Genomic DNA, 21360 nt, shown 5'->3' on the forward strand with positions numbered 1-21360 from the left:
GGATACATACATTCAAATAAAAAAATGTTAAGTTCTTACATTTGCTTTATAGTACTCTCTGATGACGTTCCAGTAATGACTTGCATCAGTTTAAGCACACTTTTTAAACAAATCGACTTTACTGTAAAATGACTTTTTTAATTCTAATTTTAAAAAATCATATAAATAAAAATGAAAAAATAATTGACTGGTTTGGATGAAAATTATTACTAGAAAGACTAGGTTTTTATTTCAAAGTACAGTCATTATTTTGTGGATAATTAATTCATGCACTGCTCTTTTGTATTTAAGGAGAATGTAATCTTTTAGTTTGCATATACTAAAAAAAATGGAAATTCATTTTTTATTTATTAAAATTTCAATTTATAATAATTAATTTTACATTTTTGTATCATTTCTACACATACATGAAATCTTTTTAAAAAATGTATGTGAAAAATTATACTTTAGTCTTTCAAAGCTAAATTTAAAAAGTATTTTCACATGATGTCTGTGAAATACGGATGATACAGGTATGTAGAAAAATAGAGTACAATATTAAACAAAATTAAAATGTGCAAATTACAATAAATAGCGCTTTAAAATTCATCTTCTAGTAGCAGTCGTAGCAATGTTAAATGAAAACAAGTGGCCAATTTAGATTATTTACCATTTCATAATTTACAGCTGATACTGTTATTGTTTTTGTTTGTGGTCTAACATCACTCTAGCAAACAGAAATGATATTTCAGGCTTAAGAGACACTTTACTTGTTTAGGAGGAGTGCTGATGTGAGGCATATCTTACAGATTTCAAATGACGTGTTTATGTCTGTATGCACGTGTGTGTATGAGGCGAAAGTATAAATGTGCATGTTTTTAATCAGTCCTGGTATAACCTCTTGAAGCACAGAAAAATGGCAGAGGCATTAAAAACATAAAAGGGAAAAAGGGCAGTAATGAATTTAGAGGAAAATGGACATTAATGGTATTAGCATTACTCATGTTCCATATAACAAATTATTGGAAATTTGACAAGCACACCAAATTATCTCCTCATGCCTGACAGGAGTGTGGTGAAGTCCTCTCTACCTGCTGAGGAAAGACAATTTCTGCTCATTTTACTATTTTTAACAATAGAACCAACCCATTAAGACAAATTAATGTCATTATCAAGTCTCTATGAAAATGACAAATACCACAGTTTCGAGCAGCTTTAGAGGCTATTGACAATAATGAAATTCGCTGTACAGGTACTGAAAAGAAACACTCCAAGTAATTATTTTCTAGTAGCTTGTTTGTCTGCCATCCGTTCATTTGCTTTCAGCTCAATTATCTGACTCTGTGAGCATGTGGAGGCGCATAGTGCTCTGCAGCCCACAGAGCGAGGGCCCTAATTGGGCAATTACCGTTCTGTTTCGGGGCTTTTAGCTCCTGTGGAGAGTGGAGGGAGACCGCGGTGTGTAAAACCATGAGTACCTTACATGCACAAAACCACACATATACACTGTTTAAACAAAAACAAAACCCTGCGTCCTCTTTCTATACACACAGCACAGACCTATACGGTGAGGCTTTAGTGCAACAAACACTAAAAACATCAAAAGTGACATGAGCTACAGGCCAAAATACAGTCCTCTCTGTAACACGTAATGCAGGTGCAACACTGAATTACATGTACAAAAACTTTTCAAACATATGATTATGTCACCGCATGCTAAGCTATGTCATGTAGATATGCATTCTTCCCGATTTCCCTTTAAAGAACATTTCCTCTAAGTAACCACCAACTATAAATAGCTGAGAGCACTCATTGTATAACATTGCTGAGTTGGGGGGGGAGGGGGTTGAGGTAGCAGGGCTGTTGTATAGTAACTCCAGGGTCAACAGTAGGTACCACTTAGAAGTGTTGTGCATCATCAAAAAGCTGGAAACTAGGAGATTCATTTTGATGCTGCACAATCAGGTTGCAGCAATACTTTTGCTATTTGCAGTCATTTCAGGTAGAGGTAAAAAGTCAAGAAAGTTTGCAATGGATTCCTCGGTCACTGTATGTGTTCAACATAGCAGGAAAATAAACTACAGAAGAGCGACAGCCTTGAAGAAAAACTTCATTAAATGAGTGAGTATAAGCGGGTCACTTAATGGTTTGCTGAATTATATTTGAACACCTATGGAATATTTAAGCAATCTGTAACATGTGTAACACTATCAACACAGCCATCCATCCAAATTCTTCAGCTTATAAAATATAGGGTCGTCTGGGGACCGGAGCCTATCCCAACCTCCATAGGGCGAAAAGGGGGTTAGACAAAAAAGTGGGGTAGACAACTTTTTTTCCCTGCGACAGGGCAAAAAAGTTGTCTACCCTGTTGTCTGTCTCAGGGCTAACACAGCGAGATGGACAACCATTCACACTCACATTCACACCTAGGGCCAACTTCGAATCCCTAATTAACCTACCAAAACTAACTTTCAAAGAGATGGCATCTTTAGAAAGAATGCATCCCCTCCAGTATCTTCAGTATCTTCAGTCTTGGTTATCTTCAGTCTGTAATAAATATTATTAATTATTACGATCATTTCAAGTTCCACAATTCTTAGCTTTCTTCTGAGTGGCTTCTGACTGGTTGCCCCTTGTAAACAGAAGGTGTGTATAAGTTGGTGGGTGGGTAGCGAGGCATCTCTGCTCATAGCCAGAGCTGTGGGCCTAAGATTAGCATGTTAGAGACACCTGCTCTCGTCTACATCATAGAGAGCCAAGAGTACAGAACACTGTCTGAAACAGAGTGTTTAGAGCTGTCTAAAGCCTCATCTTTTTGCACATATGCTGACGTCAATTTTGCCATTTTAAAATAAAGTATACAGACTAAAGTATTGGGCCACCTACGCATTAGACCTAAAGGAGCTAGTTGGCCATGGAAACCCATACCATGAAGCTCAGTTTTTGTGCTGATGTTGCTGCAGTCAGTTGCTGTGGTTCTTAAATGGTTCAAACTTGTAATAATACTACTTATCGTTCATTATTCAAGATCTAGGAGGGATAAAAATTTCACTATGTTACAATTGTGGTTGCTTACACTATACCGCATATAGTGTAAACATTTACCATAGTGAGCAAATACAATGGTAAATAGACTCTATCTTATATAGCGGTTTTCTACTCTATCTTTACCACTCAAAGCGCTTTACACAACTTGTGCATTCACCCATTCACACCAGCATTTTTCTCTATTGTTTCTAAGGCTACGTTCACACTGCAGGCGAAAGCGCATCAAATCCGATTTTTTTGACTCTATGTGACCCATATCCAATCATGGTATGACAGTGTGAACGGCACAAATCTGATATTTTCAAATCCGATCTGAGTCACTTTCGTATGTGGTACTGAATACGATACATATCCGATGTTTCAGAAAGCGACTGCTGCGTGAATGGTCATGTCGCATTAAATCCATCTTTTACGTCACTGACACAAGACAGACGCCAATTATCAGCGCTGGAAAAGCGCCCGATAAGACATCGCGAACGCTTCCTGGCCATCCGGTGAAACTGTTGGGAAGACAACGTTGGAGAAACGTTAACATTTTATTTATACTGTATAATCTGCAGATTCTGACAGAAATCTGCAACTATCCTTTGAAGCACCGCTCCTCTCTAAAACAGCAATAAGGATCATTATTAGGTTATCTACATTATTATGTAAATAACAAAATAACTTAAAGCAAAAATTTAAGGGCCATTAGTCAAACAATATTGTTTGCTCTGGGTCTAAACAGAGCGCGTTGTGTGTGACATCTTCTTTTGCGCATGCGGGCCGCTTTGAGTGTTCACACTAGAGCGCGTTTGCTGTCGCATTTTATTTGTAGTGTGAACGAGCAGACAAAAAAATCGGATTTGATCAAAAAATCGGAATTGAGCATTAAGACCTGCAGTGTGAACGTAGCCTAAGTGCTTTCTAACTAACATCCACACACATTCATATTCCGATGGATGCACTGGAGAGCAGGTTAGTATCTTGCCCAAGGATACTTGGCATGCAGACTGGAGCAGACTAGGATTGAACCATCAACCTTTCAGTTAGTAGGTGACCTTCTCTACCACCTGAGCTACAGCCAACATCAACAAACGTGCATACTCTTTGATGTTCATTTCCCTGATAGCAAATATTACTATTTCCAACATGAACAAAAAGTCTGACTTAATATCATCATTATCAAGTTTTGAAAAATCTTTATCCAGTGATGGTAACTTGATCTGATTTCCTTATAATGTCAAATATTCTACGTAGCATGAATATGTTGCATGAGGCGATCAAACCGAGCTATATTTCGAGGTGTTTGCCCAAAGGCTCTGCACTCGTGTCTTTTATATTAGTGTATACATGTGTTATTTTGTGACTCACTCTCATTCCTGTAGTAATGTGAGAAACCAGGAGCACATTTCAGCCTTTAAACCTGTGAAATAAAAGTTGGCATACCGACCACTCCTCCCCACCTCACTCTCCCCCTCACTAATTTTCATACTATCCCTGTACTGCGTGCTCTCCCCCTCACTTTAACATTCTGTCATGCGCTCCCTGGATCATGTAGCTTGTGTTAATTAAACCCTCTTTCAGATCATTTTCTTGCTCAAGTGGCCTCAGTGCAGCACCCATTAGGCAGAAAGCTCTGTTATCTGAATTTCCAAATGTAGCTCAACATTTATTAAAGTGAAATTCATCCAGTAATTGCCCGCCTCGGTATGCCCCATGTCTCCCTCTTACCTCCAGGGCCACCTGCTCAGAGACACCTCCAACTATTTACCAGCATGACGCAGGGTAATTAGACCTCTCTGACCCAGTCCACTAAGAGCCCGGTAATTGCGTTAATAAAAAAATTAACAGCAGCAGCATGAGGATCATTATGTAAAAATACCCAGTAATGAAGCATTAGCCTTGATTTTATTTGGATTAAAAACAGCTATAGGTATTTAAAGGTTACAGTGTCTGCTAAAACAATATCAGAGGAGAAAGTTGTCTTTTTTTTAATCAAATATCTCTTTAACAAAGAAATAGACAACCTGAGGTTTTAGCACAAATATTAAAAGTCCCCAAACTCAACTCTAACATGCTGGTGCAATTCAATGCAAAAATCTTGTTTATGTCCGCTGACACGTGGAGGACATGTCATTTAACTGCACCCTGCATAAAAACATGAAATTAGTCCTTTATCTGTTAGATATGACCTCCTAACTCCTTCTTGGGAGGATAAACAACAGCAGCAGCAGTCAGGGGTAGTACGTGAGGAACACGTGCAGATGTAGGCTTTTTTTCCCCTTAATCTTTAGCTCAAAAGTTATCTTTTGCTCATAATGTATTTATCTTGCACCCCAAATAAAAAGAGCACAGCAAAGACAGTTTTAGTTATACCTCTCATTGTTAAACAATGAAATTCTAGCTGCTCTTGCATGATACATACAAGTTTAGATTGTTACCAGCAGGAATCTTGCGCTGAGCAGACTGACACAGTTTCCTGCTTTGATCCCTGTTTCCTGTTTTGAATTCTTAGTTCACATATTCAAGTTTGACTTTCTGTTTAGGCTTTCCGTTCTTCTGTTTGAAGTTTTGGGAATTCAGTTAGGGGTTTTTTTTGTTATTCTATTGTGACTTTGTTTCCTTGTTATATAATCATCTCTCTGGTTTCTGTTTACTTTATGTTTATGCTTGGGATGAGTTCAGCCTTTTGGGTGTTTTCTGGTGTCTGAATTTGTGTTTAGTACTTGTAGCTGTTGTCACCGTGCTCCCTCTATCTCATTCTGTGTATACCTCATCCCTCTGTGTTTCCTTCTGCTATTAGTCTCCTTTGGTTTTTTCCAATTTTAATTTAAAGTTTTCATGTCTTGTGTTGGTTTTGCTTCCTGCTGTTCCCTGATTTCTTGAATAATATTTTGATTAACTTTATGAATTTTGTTTTGTTGGATCTGTATTACTTTTTGTTAAACGTTCCGCTGTCCACATTTTGGCTCCTTAACATTTGTACAATCCACACTGCCACCATACTGCGACATAGTTCATGTGCAATACAGTCCTCATTACTACAGTGAATGTATTATGTCCCATGCAGGAACATAATAAACAATCTGTTTTATTCACATAAGATAAAAACAATAAAAATCATCCTCTGGGACTCCATGGTTTTGTGCATTCCATTAACAGAGTGTTTTTTACTTAGACCTGACATGCAGCACAACACTTCATATGTTGTTACTGTTGAGATAGTACCTTTTACGGACCATCACTGCCAAATTGCTGACCTAGTTTGACACTCACTTCCATCAGCGAAAACTATAACAAGGCTCAGTACACTGGAGATTAAATCTCAGAAACTCCAGATATGTAGAATTATTTAGCAATAATAAGTGCAACAAGTGATATCTGCCCCTTTTATTTTGTTCTTTATTTTGACAGCGATGCACATTATTATAGGCTGTGAGACTGCTGCTGTTGGTGTAACTTCTTTGTGTGTTCAGTTTAATATCTGCATCACAGCTAAATGGCCTGTTATGTAACGCAGAACCATGGTGCTTTTCTTATTAATTATTTTACTTTAGTGCTACTCTATTTACATTTACTCTGAGTTGAGTCAAATGATTAATAGCATCCTGGAAATATGTGAATAACTTCACAGTAGTGAGAAATAAGCAAGTTTCATTAGCACTACAATAAGTTGCCAGGCACAAGTACTCTATGCCAACAGATGTTTTACGATTACCATATATATAGTGACATCCTATGGGGAAACAGTGCAACTGCAGTTAGTCAGTGAGGAAATCTGACAAAAAGGTGCAGCCAGCGTGTTTTAGTATTAACCTACTAACTCCTCACTGACTGATTTTCAGGGGAGAAAACGTCACAACAAGTTCTGACCAATCTACTATACAGATAAATATAGTACTATATAGACAGATAAATCTGCTGGTCGGACAAGTAGGATGCGGGACAAGTCTTCTAATAGAGTACTAGGTTCTACAATTGTCTTGAAAAGACCAAGCTGCATGTCCTCGGGTTGTCTGCACTGACATGTATGCTCTCTGCCAGGTTCAGCTGGGACATGGGGATTAGTTTAAGATAAATTTTCTTTAAAAACCCAGTAATGAACCATGCCCGTGGCCAAATATATAAAGCAAGTTTATTTAAACCAGATAAAAATCAAGCCTCCTTCATTATCATATGAAGGTAGTTGTATATAATGATCATCATGCTTCATTTGACATCAGCTTGGCAGATCTCCACAGGCTGCCATAGGAGCTCCAACTCTAGGCAAACTGCACAGTCATATCCCACAATAGCTATCTATGAAATACTGTAGTTTAGGCAGACAAGAAAATGACATAAAAATAAACTCAAGACAAAGGTCCATAAATCCCCAGGTTAGTGCTTTACTATTGAAATAAAGCACAACTGTGTTATTCTCCTTTCCCTTAGCTTTTAATCTCCAGTTGCCATCATAGTAAGGTTAATTCTGCTAAGAAGAAAATTAGAGAGGTTTTTATTTGGTCAAAATATTTAAAAAAAGAAAAGAAAAATATTTAATACTCAAAAATCACATTTTCTTTTCTTTGTTAACTTTTTGAGCATAGACCAGCACATTTTTCACATCACAAAATCTCTTGACGAGGATCAGTGTATCATTGCTAGCTATGGGCCTTTTAAACATTTATTTCTATGAGGGAATTTACTTATGCCGGTCTATATTAAAGCATTAAATTCAACAAAATGCCAGCAGCTGAAGTTACAGACAAGATTAATGTGAGATCAATGGCAATTAGTTTCTCTTTTTTTGTCTGTTTTAAATGTATCTCTTTTTATGTGTACCTTTGTTCAAGAACACAAAGGTACACATCCCTGTTCAGTTTCTTTTGGTTAAAGGGTTGAATAGAGAGCTCACCCGTGGCCTCGCTCATTACCAGCAGGCCCTGTTAGTATTTACAGCATCACGGTGGGTTGACCTCACACCTCACACCCATTCAGTGTTAGAAAATAAACACGGCTGCACCGGGCCCCGCAAGGGAGCCATTTCCTCTGAAAAGACACAGAGGGTTTTGTGGCTTAACTCAAACTTTTTTGTTGGTTTGTTGCAATGACGTGGGATAAGGAAGGAGAATCCAAACGCTAATTAGGAAATGAGGAACATCGTCCTTCCCTTCTTGAATGCTCTTTCTGGGATCTTTTTATTTCTGATCGATCAACCATGCACAATCATCCACCTGCTACTTCTAAATGATGGGTCCTTTTTTTATTATTTTTGTTTGGATTCACCCTAAAAGAATTTAAATGAGTTTTCAAATATTTGCACTGTGCTCCCAACAACATGGAAAACACCACTAAGCCACTAGGGAGGGGAATTGTGTTTGGCAATGTGTTCTTTCATCATAAAAGTTATTTCACTGACTGAAAAGAAAGAAAATGTACATTTTGCTTTAAGACTTAAGAATAAAGAGCATTTTGAAGATGAAAATAAACTGAATGAAAGGATGCTACATATGGCATCTTAACATTTACAGCTTTACTGTGCAAAAGAAATCATCAGAAGTCAGTTTCAACATCAAACCAAACACTTCCCCCAAAACTAAATGCGCAGACCTGTGTGAACAGGTGATCACTGCTTTAAAAAACCAAATGTTTAGTCGCTGCATAGCCTGATGCTAAGCTCAAAGCCAAAGAAGAAACATCAACTTCTTTTTGGGTTGAGCTTCTTTAAACATATTGCTCTTTTGCCCCTTCATTTGACTGCGAAACCTTCGGAATCACTGGTTCCAAATTGTTTAACATGCCTTACGGAAGGTTTAGCAACATTTGGACTTCTACTCATGAGATAAAAGTACAACTCAGTGATTTGGAGATATTTTTAAACAAGTAAAAAACATATAGTTTTAAAATGTTAAGTATTAAAAACATTGGAGTTAAGCTAGCAACAATAGCCTCTTCATTCAATCCACTAAAGGAGCCGTTTCTTTGAAGGGCAAGCCAAGAGAAACAATTCTGTCAGAAGGTCTATAAAGGGCCGTTTCTGAAAGGACGAGGAGTTCTGGGAAATAATAGAAAAGCAAATGTTGAGAAATGAGAGCTTAGAAGACTTGAATTTTTTATAGAATGTCTAGGGATAGTATTAAATGCAATTCCCTGGGGAGAATGTGAAAACAAAGGCAGGCAGAGGGGGTATCGGCTGAGGTCAAATTGTGTCAACCTGAGTTACGTTCAGATGACTGCACTGAAGCTGACCTGTGTGCCAAGTATTAGACTCCACCGGCCGGTTGAAAAAGCCCGCTTGCATTTCAGCTCCTTGATGTCAGTATATCTCCAGTGGGCCATGTGCCTTCACTTGACAGCCTCCTGGTTTGACGACATTATTTTTCACAGCCGCCCATCGGTGAAAGCATTTGCAGCAATGTGCAATGGCAAATTTGTGATCTGGCAACAAATTAGGGCATTCATAAATCCTGAACAATGACAAGAATTCCAGTATTCACACTGGTCTGTGATGGTGAAGAACAGTGCTATAGGTAGCACACTGAAGGAGATAGCTTTTAGAATAATTTTTCTGTAAAAGTTGTTCATGTTATGTAAAAATTAGCCTTTCATATATATTTTTAAAGTGTTATATGTTTTTTCACCACTGAAATGGGTATTGCAAGTAAAGCTCTGGCTCAGAGTTATTTCCTGGCAGTGCAAACCATCCCAATCAGCAGGGAATGAAAAACAGCAGATCATATGATTAAATGAAATGCTGGAATGCTGGTTACTTTTAACATAAAAATAATCACCACTGTTGGTTGGCTGTTTGCTTAAATGCCTGGCAGGAGTTTCAGTGACAATAAAGCACAGCTCTAACTGAGCACAAATTTAGTAGGAATGCAGCTCCCAATTGGCTGGCTGCATTGCTAAGCTAACCTGAAAATTAGCCTGGGCAAAGACTAAAAACCAGGGTGGGGGGCTGCAAGGAAAGTACATGTATAAGTAACTTCTGTAATTATTTGCATTTATGTGTAAATGTGAGGTGTTTTTTATCTTGACTACATAATTCAAACCAATATGCTGTAGGTGAGAGCAAGTACTGTATGCTAACCACTTAAGGTTACTACTGTTGTGATGTGGCGCTATATAAATGGCACTGAAATGAACTGAGTCTACTTCAACTTCATGACTTCAACAATAGCTAATCAAGTCAGGAGCTAACAAACCTGGGCTTTATAAATTAAACAGTACTGGTGCTGTGTTATTGTAGCTTTCTAAAACAGCAGATAATACTGGACATAAAAAAGGGATTTAGAAATGCCACAGCAATAATGCATGATACATAATCATGGTGAATGACAAAATTTAGCATATATTTTAAGTATGAAAAGGCACACAGTGTGAAACAAAAAGCCCCCACAGGGGAAACAGCATCTTTCCTTTGTGTGTAGTTTAAACTCACGGCTCATATTCGGGTTTTTGCGTTATGGGTTCAGTAACCCAGTAAATGCAACATTAGAAAATAAATCATGTGTAAAGGACCTATATGGGTACTTTCAATGCCCATAATCTTTCTATAAGTTGTGCCAATATGAAAACCAAACAGCTTTTGGACCTATGTACTGAAACCAAAAGCGATACACTGTAGCTGTTTAGTGCACATACATTGTACACCTATATTACCAGTATCAGAAGTTTACATAAAAAAAAGTGTGGACAAAGAATTAAGAGACTTACTGTAATGGATTATGTAAAATCATTTTGATGTGATGAAATAAGAAAAAGACTCTTACTTCAAATTATGCATGTTTCCAAAAAACAACAGAACACCAGAGTTTAAAAAGAAACCTAAAAATTGGCTGAAGCATAAGGATACCACTCCACCTAATGAAGCTCAATTCATTTAGTTAGGTATCCACCTTGTGGTAAATAGGTGGTACTGCACCATTTTACAGGTCGCACGTATTTTGCTCAACTTTATAGCCACTAAAAGCCATAGAGTTGGAACTGTTACCTAACCATTATGTAATATGATGCAAGACTGTCACCTTGCAACATATTTTGGTCTTTAAATCTAAACACGCATTCAAAAATAAATCAAATTAAATCATCTAAACATGCCAGCATCATACCTCAATATTTTTTTCACTCAGTCTGAAAGAGAAGTGGGTGTTTTACGTGTCTACTTGACACCACTTCACTTCAAGCTTCACTGCAAATGCACCCAACTGTAACTAAAGTTTACCTGTCTAAACTTATCATCAATTAAAACTTCTTCGTCACTTTCTCCTCTTTATATCGTTATTACAACCTAAATACACAGAACTCTGAGGCCTCGCGTGCCTCCTGAGTTCTGCATTGATGGTGGACTTGTTTTTTTCTCCATGCTGCACTTCATGGCCTCCTCTACTTAGCAGATATATTGTTCTTCCTACCACCCCCACACACGATGAGATTCCTTGGCGCACACAGTCACACAGGCTTTTAGACACTCATTAGCTCTTACTAATACAATAAGCGTCACCTTCCATTACATGGTGCTCGGCTGGATATCAGGATTGGAAACCCACCAAATCTCCACACAAGCGGTGCTACCCCCTCAAGCATGGCATTGTCTTTCAACCACAATGTCAGATTGTTGTCTCTTTTCTCTTTAACCAGTGTCTAAAGTGTAAACATATACACTTAATGTAGATAAGTGCACATACTGACACCTTTCTCCGACACACACACCATCTCATGGATGCTCTTTGAAGGAGTGGCTAAACTGACACACATTCTTGCATTGTGTGGATCCTCACATCAACTTTGGGGTTTGTTTCAGTGCAGGCAGCTGTTTAAAAATCCACCGTGCCCCCACCCTGTTCAAGCCTGTTGTCTCGCTTTCGAACAGCACATGTAGAGGTGTAAGAAAATCTTAATTAAGACTCCTAATTCTCCGTGCTGTCGCCCGACCACGGCTGTGGACTCACGTGAACCCTTCTGCGCGCAGCGTGAGGATAGATGTCGTTGGACCAGGTTGGCAGTTTTGTTCTATCATCTGTACTCTTCAAACTTCAACCAGGATTAACAGATACTTATTAAAATCTTTTTAATAAAGTTCTCATAATAATATAATTGTGTAGCTTGTTGCAAACTTTCCATATAAAAACACTACTATGTAGCAAAAATATTTCAAAAGACCTAATAGCAAGTAGTTTTTCATTTTTGAGGTAAGGTGTAAATTGAATAAACATGATTATAATAAAAGAAAAGTTTTCATGTTTTTTAATAGTGTCATTTTTCCTGTAAACAACAAACTTGTCTAGAGTCTGGCCTTTTCATCAGGAATCTAATTTGTTAACATAACAGTTAACACGCACATGTTAATGAATTTTCCTCATTATACTGAGAGGCTACAGTATGCCGTATGTCACCGCACAGATATATAATGTGTAGTGACAAGTGCTTGCCACTGTAAAGGTGATTTCAGCTCTGGGTTTTGTATGTCGCTCTTGGGTCTGAGGCTTCTCCCTCTGAGCAGTGGCAAAGGGCATGTGATCCTCGGCGTGCAGCAGATGCCCTGAAGAAGACTTGCAGCAGATGAGTTGAAAATGAGCGTGACATGTGTTAAACAGGCGAAGCCCCGCAACGCTGACGTTTGACAAGATGATGGGCGTAGGCAATTATTATTGTCTCCGCTTAAAAAGCAGTCAATATTCAGGGCTGCAGTCTTTGAAAGCAAAAGTCATAATACAAATCAGCTTGACCAGATTTTCATTACTAATTGAGGTGCCTGAATGGAATATGATCAGGCTTAAACAGGCAAGAACCAGATTTTGAAATCCTTAAAAGCCCGAGGGTCCATAATGGTGATTTTAAGGAAATTGATATAAAACGACCGCTAAAATGATTTCAGCGACATCCTTACATTGTAACATGTAGGTGTCAGCGTCTATGAGTTCTTTCTTTACACACTTGTAGTCATCTGCACGCCCTAACAGACCTCCGACCTCAGTCCTTCCTGCCTGACAAAAGTACCAATGATGGTGCGTTAGCCATGGGGTGGAACATGCCAAGGGGGCACTCCACTCCACCCCCTTCCCTCTACCCACCCTCCAGAACCATTTGGACCACAGGGAATGGGTTAATCACATTAGAGGCCCAGAAGAGAGATGGGAAGTAGACAGTACCGTGACAGCCGGGGTAGCACTGGCACGACTAATCCCGTTAGGCCGAGGAAAAAGGGGGACGCCATCGCGCCTACGAGGCTGAGAAAGAGAAAAACATTTTCCCAGGAATGAGTTCACCTGTATGGTAACACAGCGAAGTTGGCCTGTTGATGCCTATTAGAAGAAACAATCGCACTTGGCACATACAAATGTTTTTTTTCATGCTGGGCACCACTTTATTGTCAGTGCCTGAAAAAAAATCAGCAGCAGACAGTGGCATCGCATGAGATCCTCTTTCATGCCACAGTGAAGCCCCCCCTTTCAACCCACTGCTATCTGTCTGCCAAACAGTGAGAAGATGGGGAGGGGTGCTGTAAGAAGGATAGAGCCTATTTCATCTGCCATTGTAAGTGCACCCGAGTTCAACCTTAATGTAAACCTTTGCAGGCAGGATATGAATAGGATGCTCTCTATAAAAATATATCCTGCTGGGTAATCCGGCAGATGGCCACAGCAGCGGACACTACAAGGGAGGGTGTAGCCACTGCAGGGGTAAACGGGGAACGTCCGTTCAGCAGCCACTCTTCAGACTGGGAGATGTGGAATCAAGATTCTTAACTCCCCTTGGCAACGCTGGGAAACAGAGCCGTCAGTTTAGATCCATCAAGTTTCTACTTAATCTCACCCACCATTTTTTTTCTCTCCAGTTTCTCCTTTTTTTTTTTTTGTATCTTCTCCCTTTGTTGTGGGGATTAAGCCAAGTGGTAAAACAGTGATTTAATGATCTTTCCATGGCTATGTGCACCACTTAAACCATGAGACAAACAAGCTGAGGCATTCTAAGAGTCACCCCCTCTGAAGGCGGGTGTTCAGGAACTGTGAGGCTTTTGATACAGCTTTAAGCTCTGGCTGATTATTTTTCCCACTGCGGTGTGATGTGCTGTGCTCTGCTATGGGAAAATTGAAGTTTTTGTGTTTTGTGAAGGCCCATTGTAAACAGGATAAGAAGAAAACAGTTGGATAATTTAATGATAGCTTTATAATGATAAGGTATGGAAAATTGTAATGATTTCTTTAAGCACAAAAGAAGCAGTGCTGTTAAACTTCAGCATCGTCATTGCAAAGCATAAGAAAAATACATAAATATTGCAAATATTTCTTTTACAGTCAGACAAGGCAAAAGGGGGTCCAACCCAGTACTAGCCAGGTGTACCTAATACAGTACTATGTAAAGACTAAAAACTACATTTTCCAACTTAAGAAATGATGCATTTAAATGTTCCAATATTATGCCACACCAGGAAATTATTTCTTCACCTGTGAGTGCCTTGTCTATTACCTTTCATGTATTACCTCTTCAAATTCATTCTCCAAACTCACATGGTGCAGAGCACTGAATATATCTGTTTGAGAGGTACAAACTACATGGGAAAAAGCACATACTGACCAATGTGTTTTTATCTTATTCAGAATATGAAAGAAACTTTGCTTTCCTTTAAGAAAACTCACACATTAAGGATTACTACAAAAAAAATCATTTAATTGTGGTAAATTATATATCAATACTTCTGATACAGTTTGTGTTTGTGTCTGTGTGTGCTTGTATATGTGTCTGTATGTGTCTGTGTGTGTGTCTGTTACTCATTTACTGAGAAATAACTGCCAAGGCATTGGCAGTGACCAGCAGAGAGTAGGACTAGAAAGCCATAATAGGGCGACAAATATCAGAGGAGAGGCAGTCTGTGTGTAATGGATGATGGAGGTGTGAGTGTTTAGGGCAGTGTGCAATAAGTGGGTAAGCTGGTGGTTGGCTACATTGGGGGACACCAGTAGGGTCAATGATGATGATAATGGGGAGGGTAAGCACTCTATCGAGGTTAATACTTCTGAGCTGGCTAAGAGATTATGCCATTGTGAAAAATATTTAAGACCTCACAGATTTTACACCGCTAAGAAAGTCAGAAAGAGAGAAGACAGTTTTCAAACTACACAACAATATGAAAAACTGTAGCCATGACCAAGCTGCAAGTGAGCTGACATTCAGACACAAATGGCTGATCATTAAGTAATAATGATTTTAGATGGCAACATTCAGGTTATTGAGGAGTCAGTATGACCCCTGCTGTAATTAGAACATCAGCTGTAACTGCTGATTTATTACAACCCTAATTCCAAAAATATTGGGAAGGCTGTGTAAATAAAAACAGAATGCAGGGATTTTGAAATGTCATACACCCATATTTTTTTATTTGATGGCAGTAACATATCTCAAAAAAGTTGGGAAGGGCCCCGTTTACCACTGAGAAGAATCCCCTCTTCTTCTAAGTACAATCGTTTGCAAACTGAGGAGACCAGTTGTTGGACCTTTAGAGCAGGAGTGTTGCCCCGTTGTCTGATTTAGGATTCCAGCTGCTTTTTATTACCACTTACGTGTCATTATCATCCCAACTTTTCCGAGACATTTTGCTGCCATCAAATTCAAAATTTCATGAAATACTAAAATATAATATGTTTTCTATGTTTTACCATAAATAAAATATTGGTCTGTGAGACTTGCAAATTATTCCATTCTGTTTTATTTACATTTTACACATCCTCCCCTGTTTTTTAGACCTGAAGTTGTGATTATCACACAATCCCTGTGAAAACATGGAGCATTTGTACTTATTTTTAATCTGAGTCCACAGCAAAGAGCTGGGAACGGAAGTCCTCCATGAAGGTGATGGCCTCATCAACAACTTCAATCTTCTTCTTGACCGGGAAACATCTGGGCATGAGCTTTCGTCCATACTATAAGATTTTAAAGGTGGAGCCTTAACCATCAGTAGGAAATAACTTGCTATGAGATTTTTTTTCTACGCTAACTAAAATTGATTTGTTGGTAGAGCATTGAGAGGCTAAGTGTCTTTATTTCTCAAAGCTAGAGGTAACATTTCTCAATTGTAAGAAGAGCATTCTGTGTGTTTGTGTTGAGCTGCATTTTTACAGATGTTCCCCCTAACATCACACAACAACCACTTATATATGTGGCACACTGACTTAATGCAAGTACAGAATGTATTTAATGTTGTATGAATCTATGTTAAATGACTCACTGTTTTCTTGGCGTCACCCAGCGATCTCTGAATGCACTTCTTCATCCTTTCTCTGTGTTGCTCCATCTCCAGTTTAAGTTTTTCCTCTCGCTGTCTGGAGTGTGTAACAACATGTAATAAGAGAGGTAGTTATACAGTATACTGGATTTTTATCAATGCACCAAAGACAGGAATTAAAATATAAACAGAAACAAAACCCATTTTTAGCTTTCTGGATTGTTAAAAAAAACAAACTGGAGATTAAGGAGGTGGATAAAATTTACTATCTATTCACAAGTTAGCCCTGTTTACTAAACATCTGCGTTCAGTGAGACAAACCTGCTCCTCTTCTCACTGTCCTTGATGTTCCTCAGTGTTTTCAGCACGTCCTCTGGGATGCTCTCAACTTGCTGGAACAGCAGAGACATACGGTGCTCAAAACCAGTCAGCATCTCCAAAGGGGTGATTTGGGTCGGCCGTTCATCGATGCATGAGGAATACACCTTTGCCACCTTAATCGCCAAATCATTCAACATAATATCCTGTATGTAAGACAGTTGTAGAAGATGAGAGAAAAAAAAGTTCCCCAAGGCTGCTTTGATTTCAAATAGGATGATATATTAAAAAAGTCGAGCATAAAGTACACTCTGCATCATTACCTGGTCCTCTGTCTTTATTGATTCATGAAGATGAACACTCTTTTTAAGCATGGCCACTCTCTTCTTTTCGATGTCAACTCTCTCCTTCATATCTTCTACATGCATGTTTAGCTGCTCTTCTTCCTCTTTCCTTGACACAAAGAAGAGTTTATCTATCTATCTATCTATCTATCTATCTATCTATCTATCTATCTATCTATCTATCTATCTATCTATCCTTAGTGCTTTCCTTTTGCTTGGTTAGCAGACATAGCAGGAGTCACATAAATTGTAAGTTCAAAAACCAACTTTGAACCACTGTCACGAGAGATCTGCAAGATTCATGCAATTCATGCTGTGTACACCTGGCTTTGAAAAAACTGTTAGAAAAACCGCGATTCTCACATTTTCTTTACGGTGACCTCGAAAGTGTGTTCCATTTTCTTATCCATCCTGGTGATATTGTGAATCAGAGACAGGTTCTGGTCAGTCAGCTCTGACAGCAGGACCACTACCTCCATGGGATCGAAGTTATATAGTTCCAGCTTGTCCTGCAGGGAAAGGTAAGTGAGCACTGTAAATAAAGCCTCCTGATGAAAATGGCTGTTGCTTTAATGATCTTTGGTTTTAGACTCGCTAACTCTGACCTCATAGATTGCGTTGTTTCCATCCAGCTGGGAATTCTTCACCCTGAAATGAAATAGATTTTAAGATCATAGTTTTAAAACGTTTTATTCTGCTGGAACTCCTACCACCTTCTTTGCTGTTGTTGCATTGCTCCCTGTTGCTCTGATAACATCACAGATTAAATTATCCAACAAAACTAAAACTAATCAAACTAACTAATCAAATTAAATGATCTGAGAATTGATAGAAAAGAACCAACTGGTGATAGTGTGTGTGTGCTTCCTTACACTGCATCACTGTGGTTTGAGGACAGTGTAGACTCACTGGTGGGAGGCAGCACTCTATCTGGAGTGGAATCCAGATCTTTCTCCAAGCCTGTGTTAAAGTTCATACTTACAGATCAGATGTATGTGAGCTTCTATGCCAGCAGTTATAATGCATTCAATAGTAACTCAGACACGTTTTATTTTTTAATAAAAGGATGGTCTCCCATTTGAGAAACCCACACCAGTCTGACCCGTATCCATTTAATGTTGTTTTCCTACCATCTGGTCTGTCTGGCAAGCCTTTGGTTGTTAAAGTCGCTGCTTTCTGGGCTTCCTGCCACTCGGGAGGAGAAAGCTTGAACAGAACTCTCCCGTACCTCTTATATTCATTCAGAACCTTCTCAATCTTGGCAACTTCACTATAAAGAAGAAAGCTTTAGCATGCCACTTATTCCAAATTTGTCACTTTCTTTTACAGATCTATGCATTAAACTGATGCGTAACGCATTTAAGTGACATGCATAATATTCCTATTGTCAGCCATACCTTTTTAATATTGCTGTTTCATCGGTGACCTTCTCAATCTTATCACTCATTTCCTGTATGGAGCTACTTGAGTTTTTCAACCTGCTAAAAAAGCAGTTTTACAGTTATTACAACAGAAAATTATATTTAAATCAACCCATCCCCTATTCAAAACAATATTTATATCAAAATATCCCATTTTGATATGGGGAATTTTCTGATGCTTACAGATTTTGGGCATCCATAACTTTCTTCTCAACAGAGGTGAGGAATTCTTTCAAAAAGCAATCTTCAAATGCCTTGAAATCTTCAAGTCTTTGTACTACATACTTCTGTCCAGTAATGGCCTTTGCGGTCGTCTTAATCTTTGAACTGATCACCTTATCATCCAACTGGATTATTTAACAACATGAGATTAACATACTGTAAATTTGTCATAATTAAAAGACAGAAAAGCTTTGATGACTGTTTTCTAACAGAAAACGCATTTATTAAAGAAATAATGGAATATGATAGACTTTATGTGCATACAATTGAAAAAATAGTTCCAGATTTTAGGAAATATAAATCAAGGAAGAGATAACGCTTAAGAGCCAATACGTCCTTCTTTTTTAACAAACAAAATTAGATTTTATTTCCCCCGCTTCCAGTCTCTCCAGGCTGTAGCAAAATCCTAAGTAAAGCTAATCCCAAACATCTTTTCATTAAAATTAAAAGTTTGTCGGATTAAAATCTCTATAGCTTCATTTAAGAGCAGGATATTTGTACTTTTGCTCACATGAATTTTGAAAGAATCTCGACCTCAGGATTAGTCCTGAGGGATTCTTCTTGGGTCTAGAAAAACAAGCTAAACATTTTAATAGAAGTAGAACAATGTGCAAAGGTTTTGAGCCACCCCTCAAACAGAAATTCGTTTCAATGATTTTTGAAATATGCAACCATAGTTGTACAATTATAAGAACTAATGTAAGAGAAAATAATAGTGTCTGTATCTCTATCTATTTTTGATGGGCTTATGATGGACCTCTAATGTTTTCTTTTCTTTTGTTTAATGCAACTGCTGATTTTGCAAAAACTATGCCTTAGACCCTTTAATTACATTACCTTTAGCTGCGCATTCTTCTCTGACATGAGGATCCAGTTCTCACTGCTGTCTCTCTTAGAAATGTCTAAGCAAAGAGAATAAGTCGTGTCAAAACTAGAGAGCAATTCTTCAAACCAAATGTAACCTTTAAAGCACTGCATTCTGCTCTTTCTTCACCCACCTTGATTAACCTCAGACGTTGTCATGCCTGTGAGGTCTTGAGTAGCGAGAGATGTGTTTTTCCTCTTCTCGCTTTCCTCCTGCTCTTTCAACAGCAGACCTATCACCTCATTTGTGGACATGCTTTGTCTGTCCTGCACTGAAGACAGTCAAAACAAACCCTAAAAATAGTTTTCAATACAGTGCTTTGAAACAGTTTTTGTGTATGTGTGTGTGTATTTTTCACACTTGCATGTTTCACATCGTTAAAGAAATGCTGCTGATCAAAAGGAACTCAAAGGCTCATCTCAAATTTACCAAAAAGCATTCCCCAAGAATTTTGTGAAAATATTCTGTTGACTGATGAGACAAATTAAAAGGTTTTGGAAGGTCTAATTCTTGTTACACCTGGGATAAAAACAAAAACATCATACCAACAGCCAAACATGGTGCTGGTTGAGTGTGATGGTCTGGGGCTGCTTTGCCGCTTCAGGACCTGGACGAGTAATTGATGGAACCATGAATACTGCTCTCTACCAGAAAATCCTCAAGGAGAATTTCTGGCCATCAGTTTGTGCCCTGAAGCTCAAGCTCATGAAGTACAAATTAAGATTTTTAATTGTACTAGTCAAATCTGATCAAGATGCTCTGGCATGACCTTAAACGGGCTGCTTAAGCTTGAAAACACTTTATTATGTGAGAATAAAAGCAATTTAGTAAAGAAGAATGGACCATAAATTCATACACAGTGATGTCAAAGACTCGTTGACAGTTATTCCTAACATGTGACTGCAGTTCTTGCTGCCAAAGCTGGTACAATCAGTTATTATGTTTGGGCGGCAATTATTTTTTTAGACAGGTTTAGATAGTATTTTTTTCCAAAATAAATTAATTCATCATGTAAAAACTGAATTTTATATTTATGTGGGTTATCTTTGTCCAGTATTCAAATTAATTTGATGTTCTGAAACATTTAAGTGTGACACATATGACACAGGAAAATAAATTAAAGAGTGGGCAAATATTTTTTCACAACATTGGAGTTAAGTGCTATGTTTACATTTACAATTTCACAACACTTTTTTTTTAACAAATAAGGTCCAGATTTCTAAACAAGTATATATTTCATCTGATGAAATGACACTACAAATATCACCAAAACTTTGTGAAAAACTAGAAATTAATTTTTACATATGATTTGGGTGCTTACCTGGCTGTAGTGGCGAAGACATCTCTTAGCTTGATGCTAGATTCGCTGTTGTTCTTACAAACAGACGTTTAAAGTCAGGTTTAGCCGCAGTTTCTTCAAACTACAAACAGCAACCATATAACAACACACTAATTCATAACAAAAGAAAAACACTGACTGCCCTACTGCAAGGTGATGTTGTCATTCTTATCATTTTGTAATTACACCAAAATCTTAAACTGGAACTAGCGTTAGCTTAGCTTACTTAACCCTTTGTGTAAGTAGAACTGCTAGCTTATCGACACCGTAGAAATTAGCCTTTATGCTAACTTAATGATAACACTTTTTATGCATGCTTTAATTTAAAACATGGTGAATTCAGAAATAAAATAAATTACCAAATACATAAAAACTCAATGACTGCACCCTCTGAACATACTCTTTCTCTTTATCACATGGATAGGAACACTGGAGCCTCAAACTTTAATGTTTAAGATTAAAAGTAACAGACGACTGTCCTGGTTACTGTTGCCTTGTTTTTCTTCTTCTTCGTGACTATTGTTTAAGACTGAGGAAGTGGACAGTGTTTAGAGGAACTGTGTAAAAAAACTGCAAGAAATGTTTTAAATTTTCTGATGTTTAGATGCAAATGTTAGTTCCATGTGCAAAAGATG

General features: G+C 38.1%; 1 protein-coding gene across 6 annotated transcripts; it reads right to left on the reverse strand.

The window, feature by feature from the left end:
- Positions 1–475: 475 nt before the first annotated feature.
- Positions 476–21245, reverse strand: LOC146509784 (coiled-coil domain-containing protein 38-like). 6 transcript variants are annotated; one of them, XM_085174971.1, is made up of 14 exons: positions 21126–21223; positions 20708–20752; positions 19520–19657; positions 19359–19423; positions 18483–18646; positions 18276–18359; positions 18009–18148; positions 17751–17838; positions 17484–17526; positions 17242–17387; positions 16858–16987; positions 16538–16740; positions 16220–16313; positions 476–15914 (listed from the first exon to the last, which is right to left on the reverse strand). In XM_085174971.1, exons 2-14 carry the CDS (start codon positions 20727–20729, stop codon positions 15795–15797), a joined length of 1437 nt encoding a protein of 478 aa, XP_085031097.1. In that variant the 5' UTR covers positions 20730–20752; positions 21126–21223; the 3' UTR covers positions 476–15794. The 6 variants fall into 6 exon arrangements, with proteins under 6 accessions (XP_085031097.1, XP_085031093.1, XP_085031092.1 ...); XM_085174967.1 differs by having other exon boundaries at positions 477–15914; positions 20708–20760; positions 21126–21245; XM_085174966.1 differs by having other exon boundaries at positions 477–15914; positions 20708–20807; positions 21126–21243.
- Positions 21246–21360: the final 115 nt, after the last annotated feature.

Source organism: Neolamprologus multifasciatus, chromosome 10 (genome assembly GCF_963576455.1).
Source record: "Neolamprologus multifasciatus chromosome 10, fNeoMul1.2, whole genome shotgun sequence".
Taxonomy (NCBI): Eukaryota; Metazoa; Chordata; class Actinopteri; order Cichliformes; family Cichlidae; genus Neolamprologus; species Neolamprologus multifasciatus.

Excerpts from the sequence above, each read along its gene's own strand:
- LOC146509784 (XM_085174971.1), bottom strand. The coding sequence starts at position 20,729 with ATGTCTTCGCCACTACAGCCAG. Across the intron at positions 17,388-17,483 it reads GAAACAACGCAATCTATGAG|GACAAGCTGGAACTATATAA; the intron begins GTCAGAGTTAGC and ends CTTTCCCTGCAG. Across the intron at positions 15,915-16,219 it reads TGGGTGACGCCAAGAAAACA|TATGGACGAAAGCTCATGCC; the intron begins GTGAGTCATTTA and ends AAAATCTTATAG.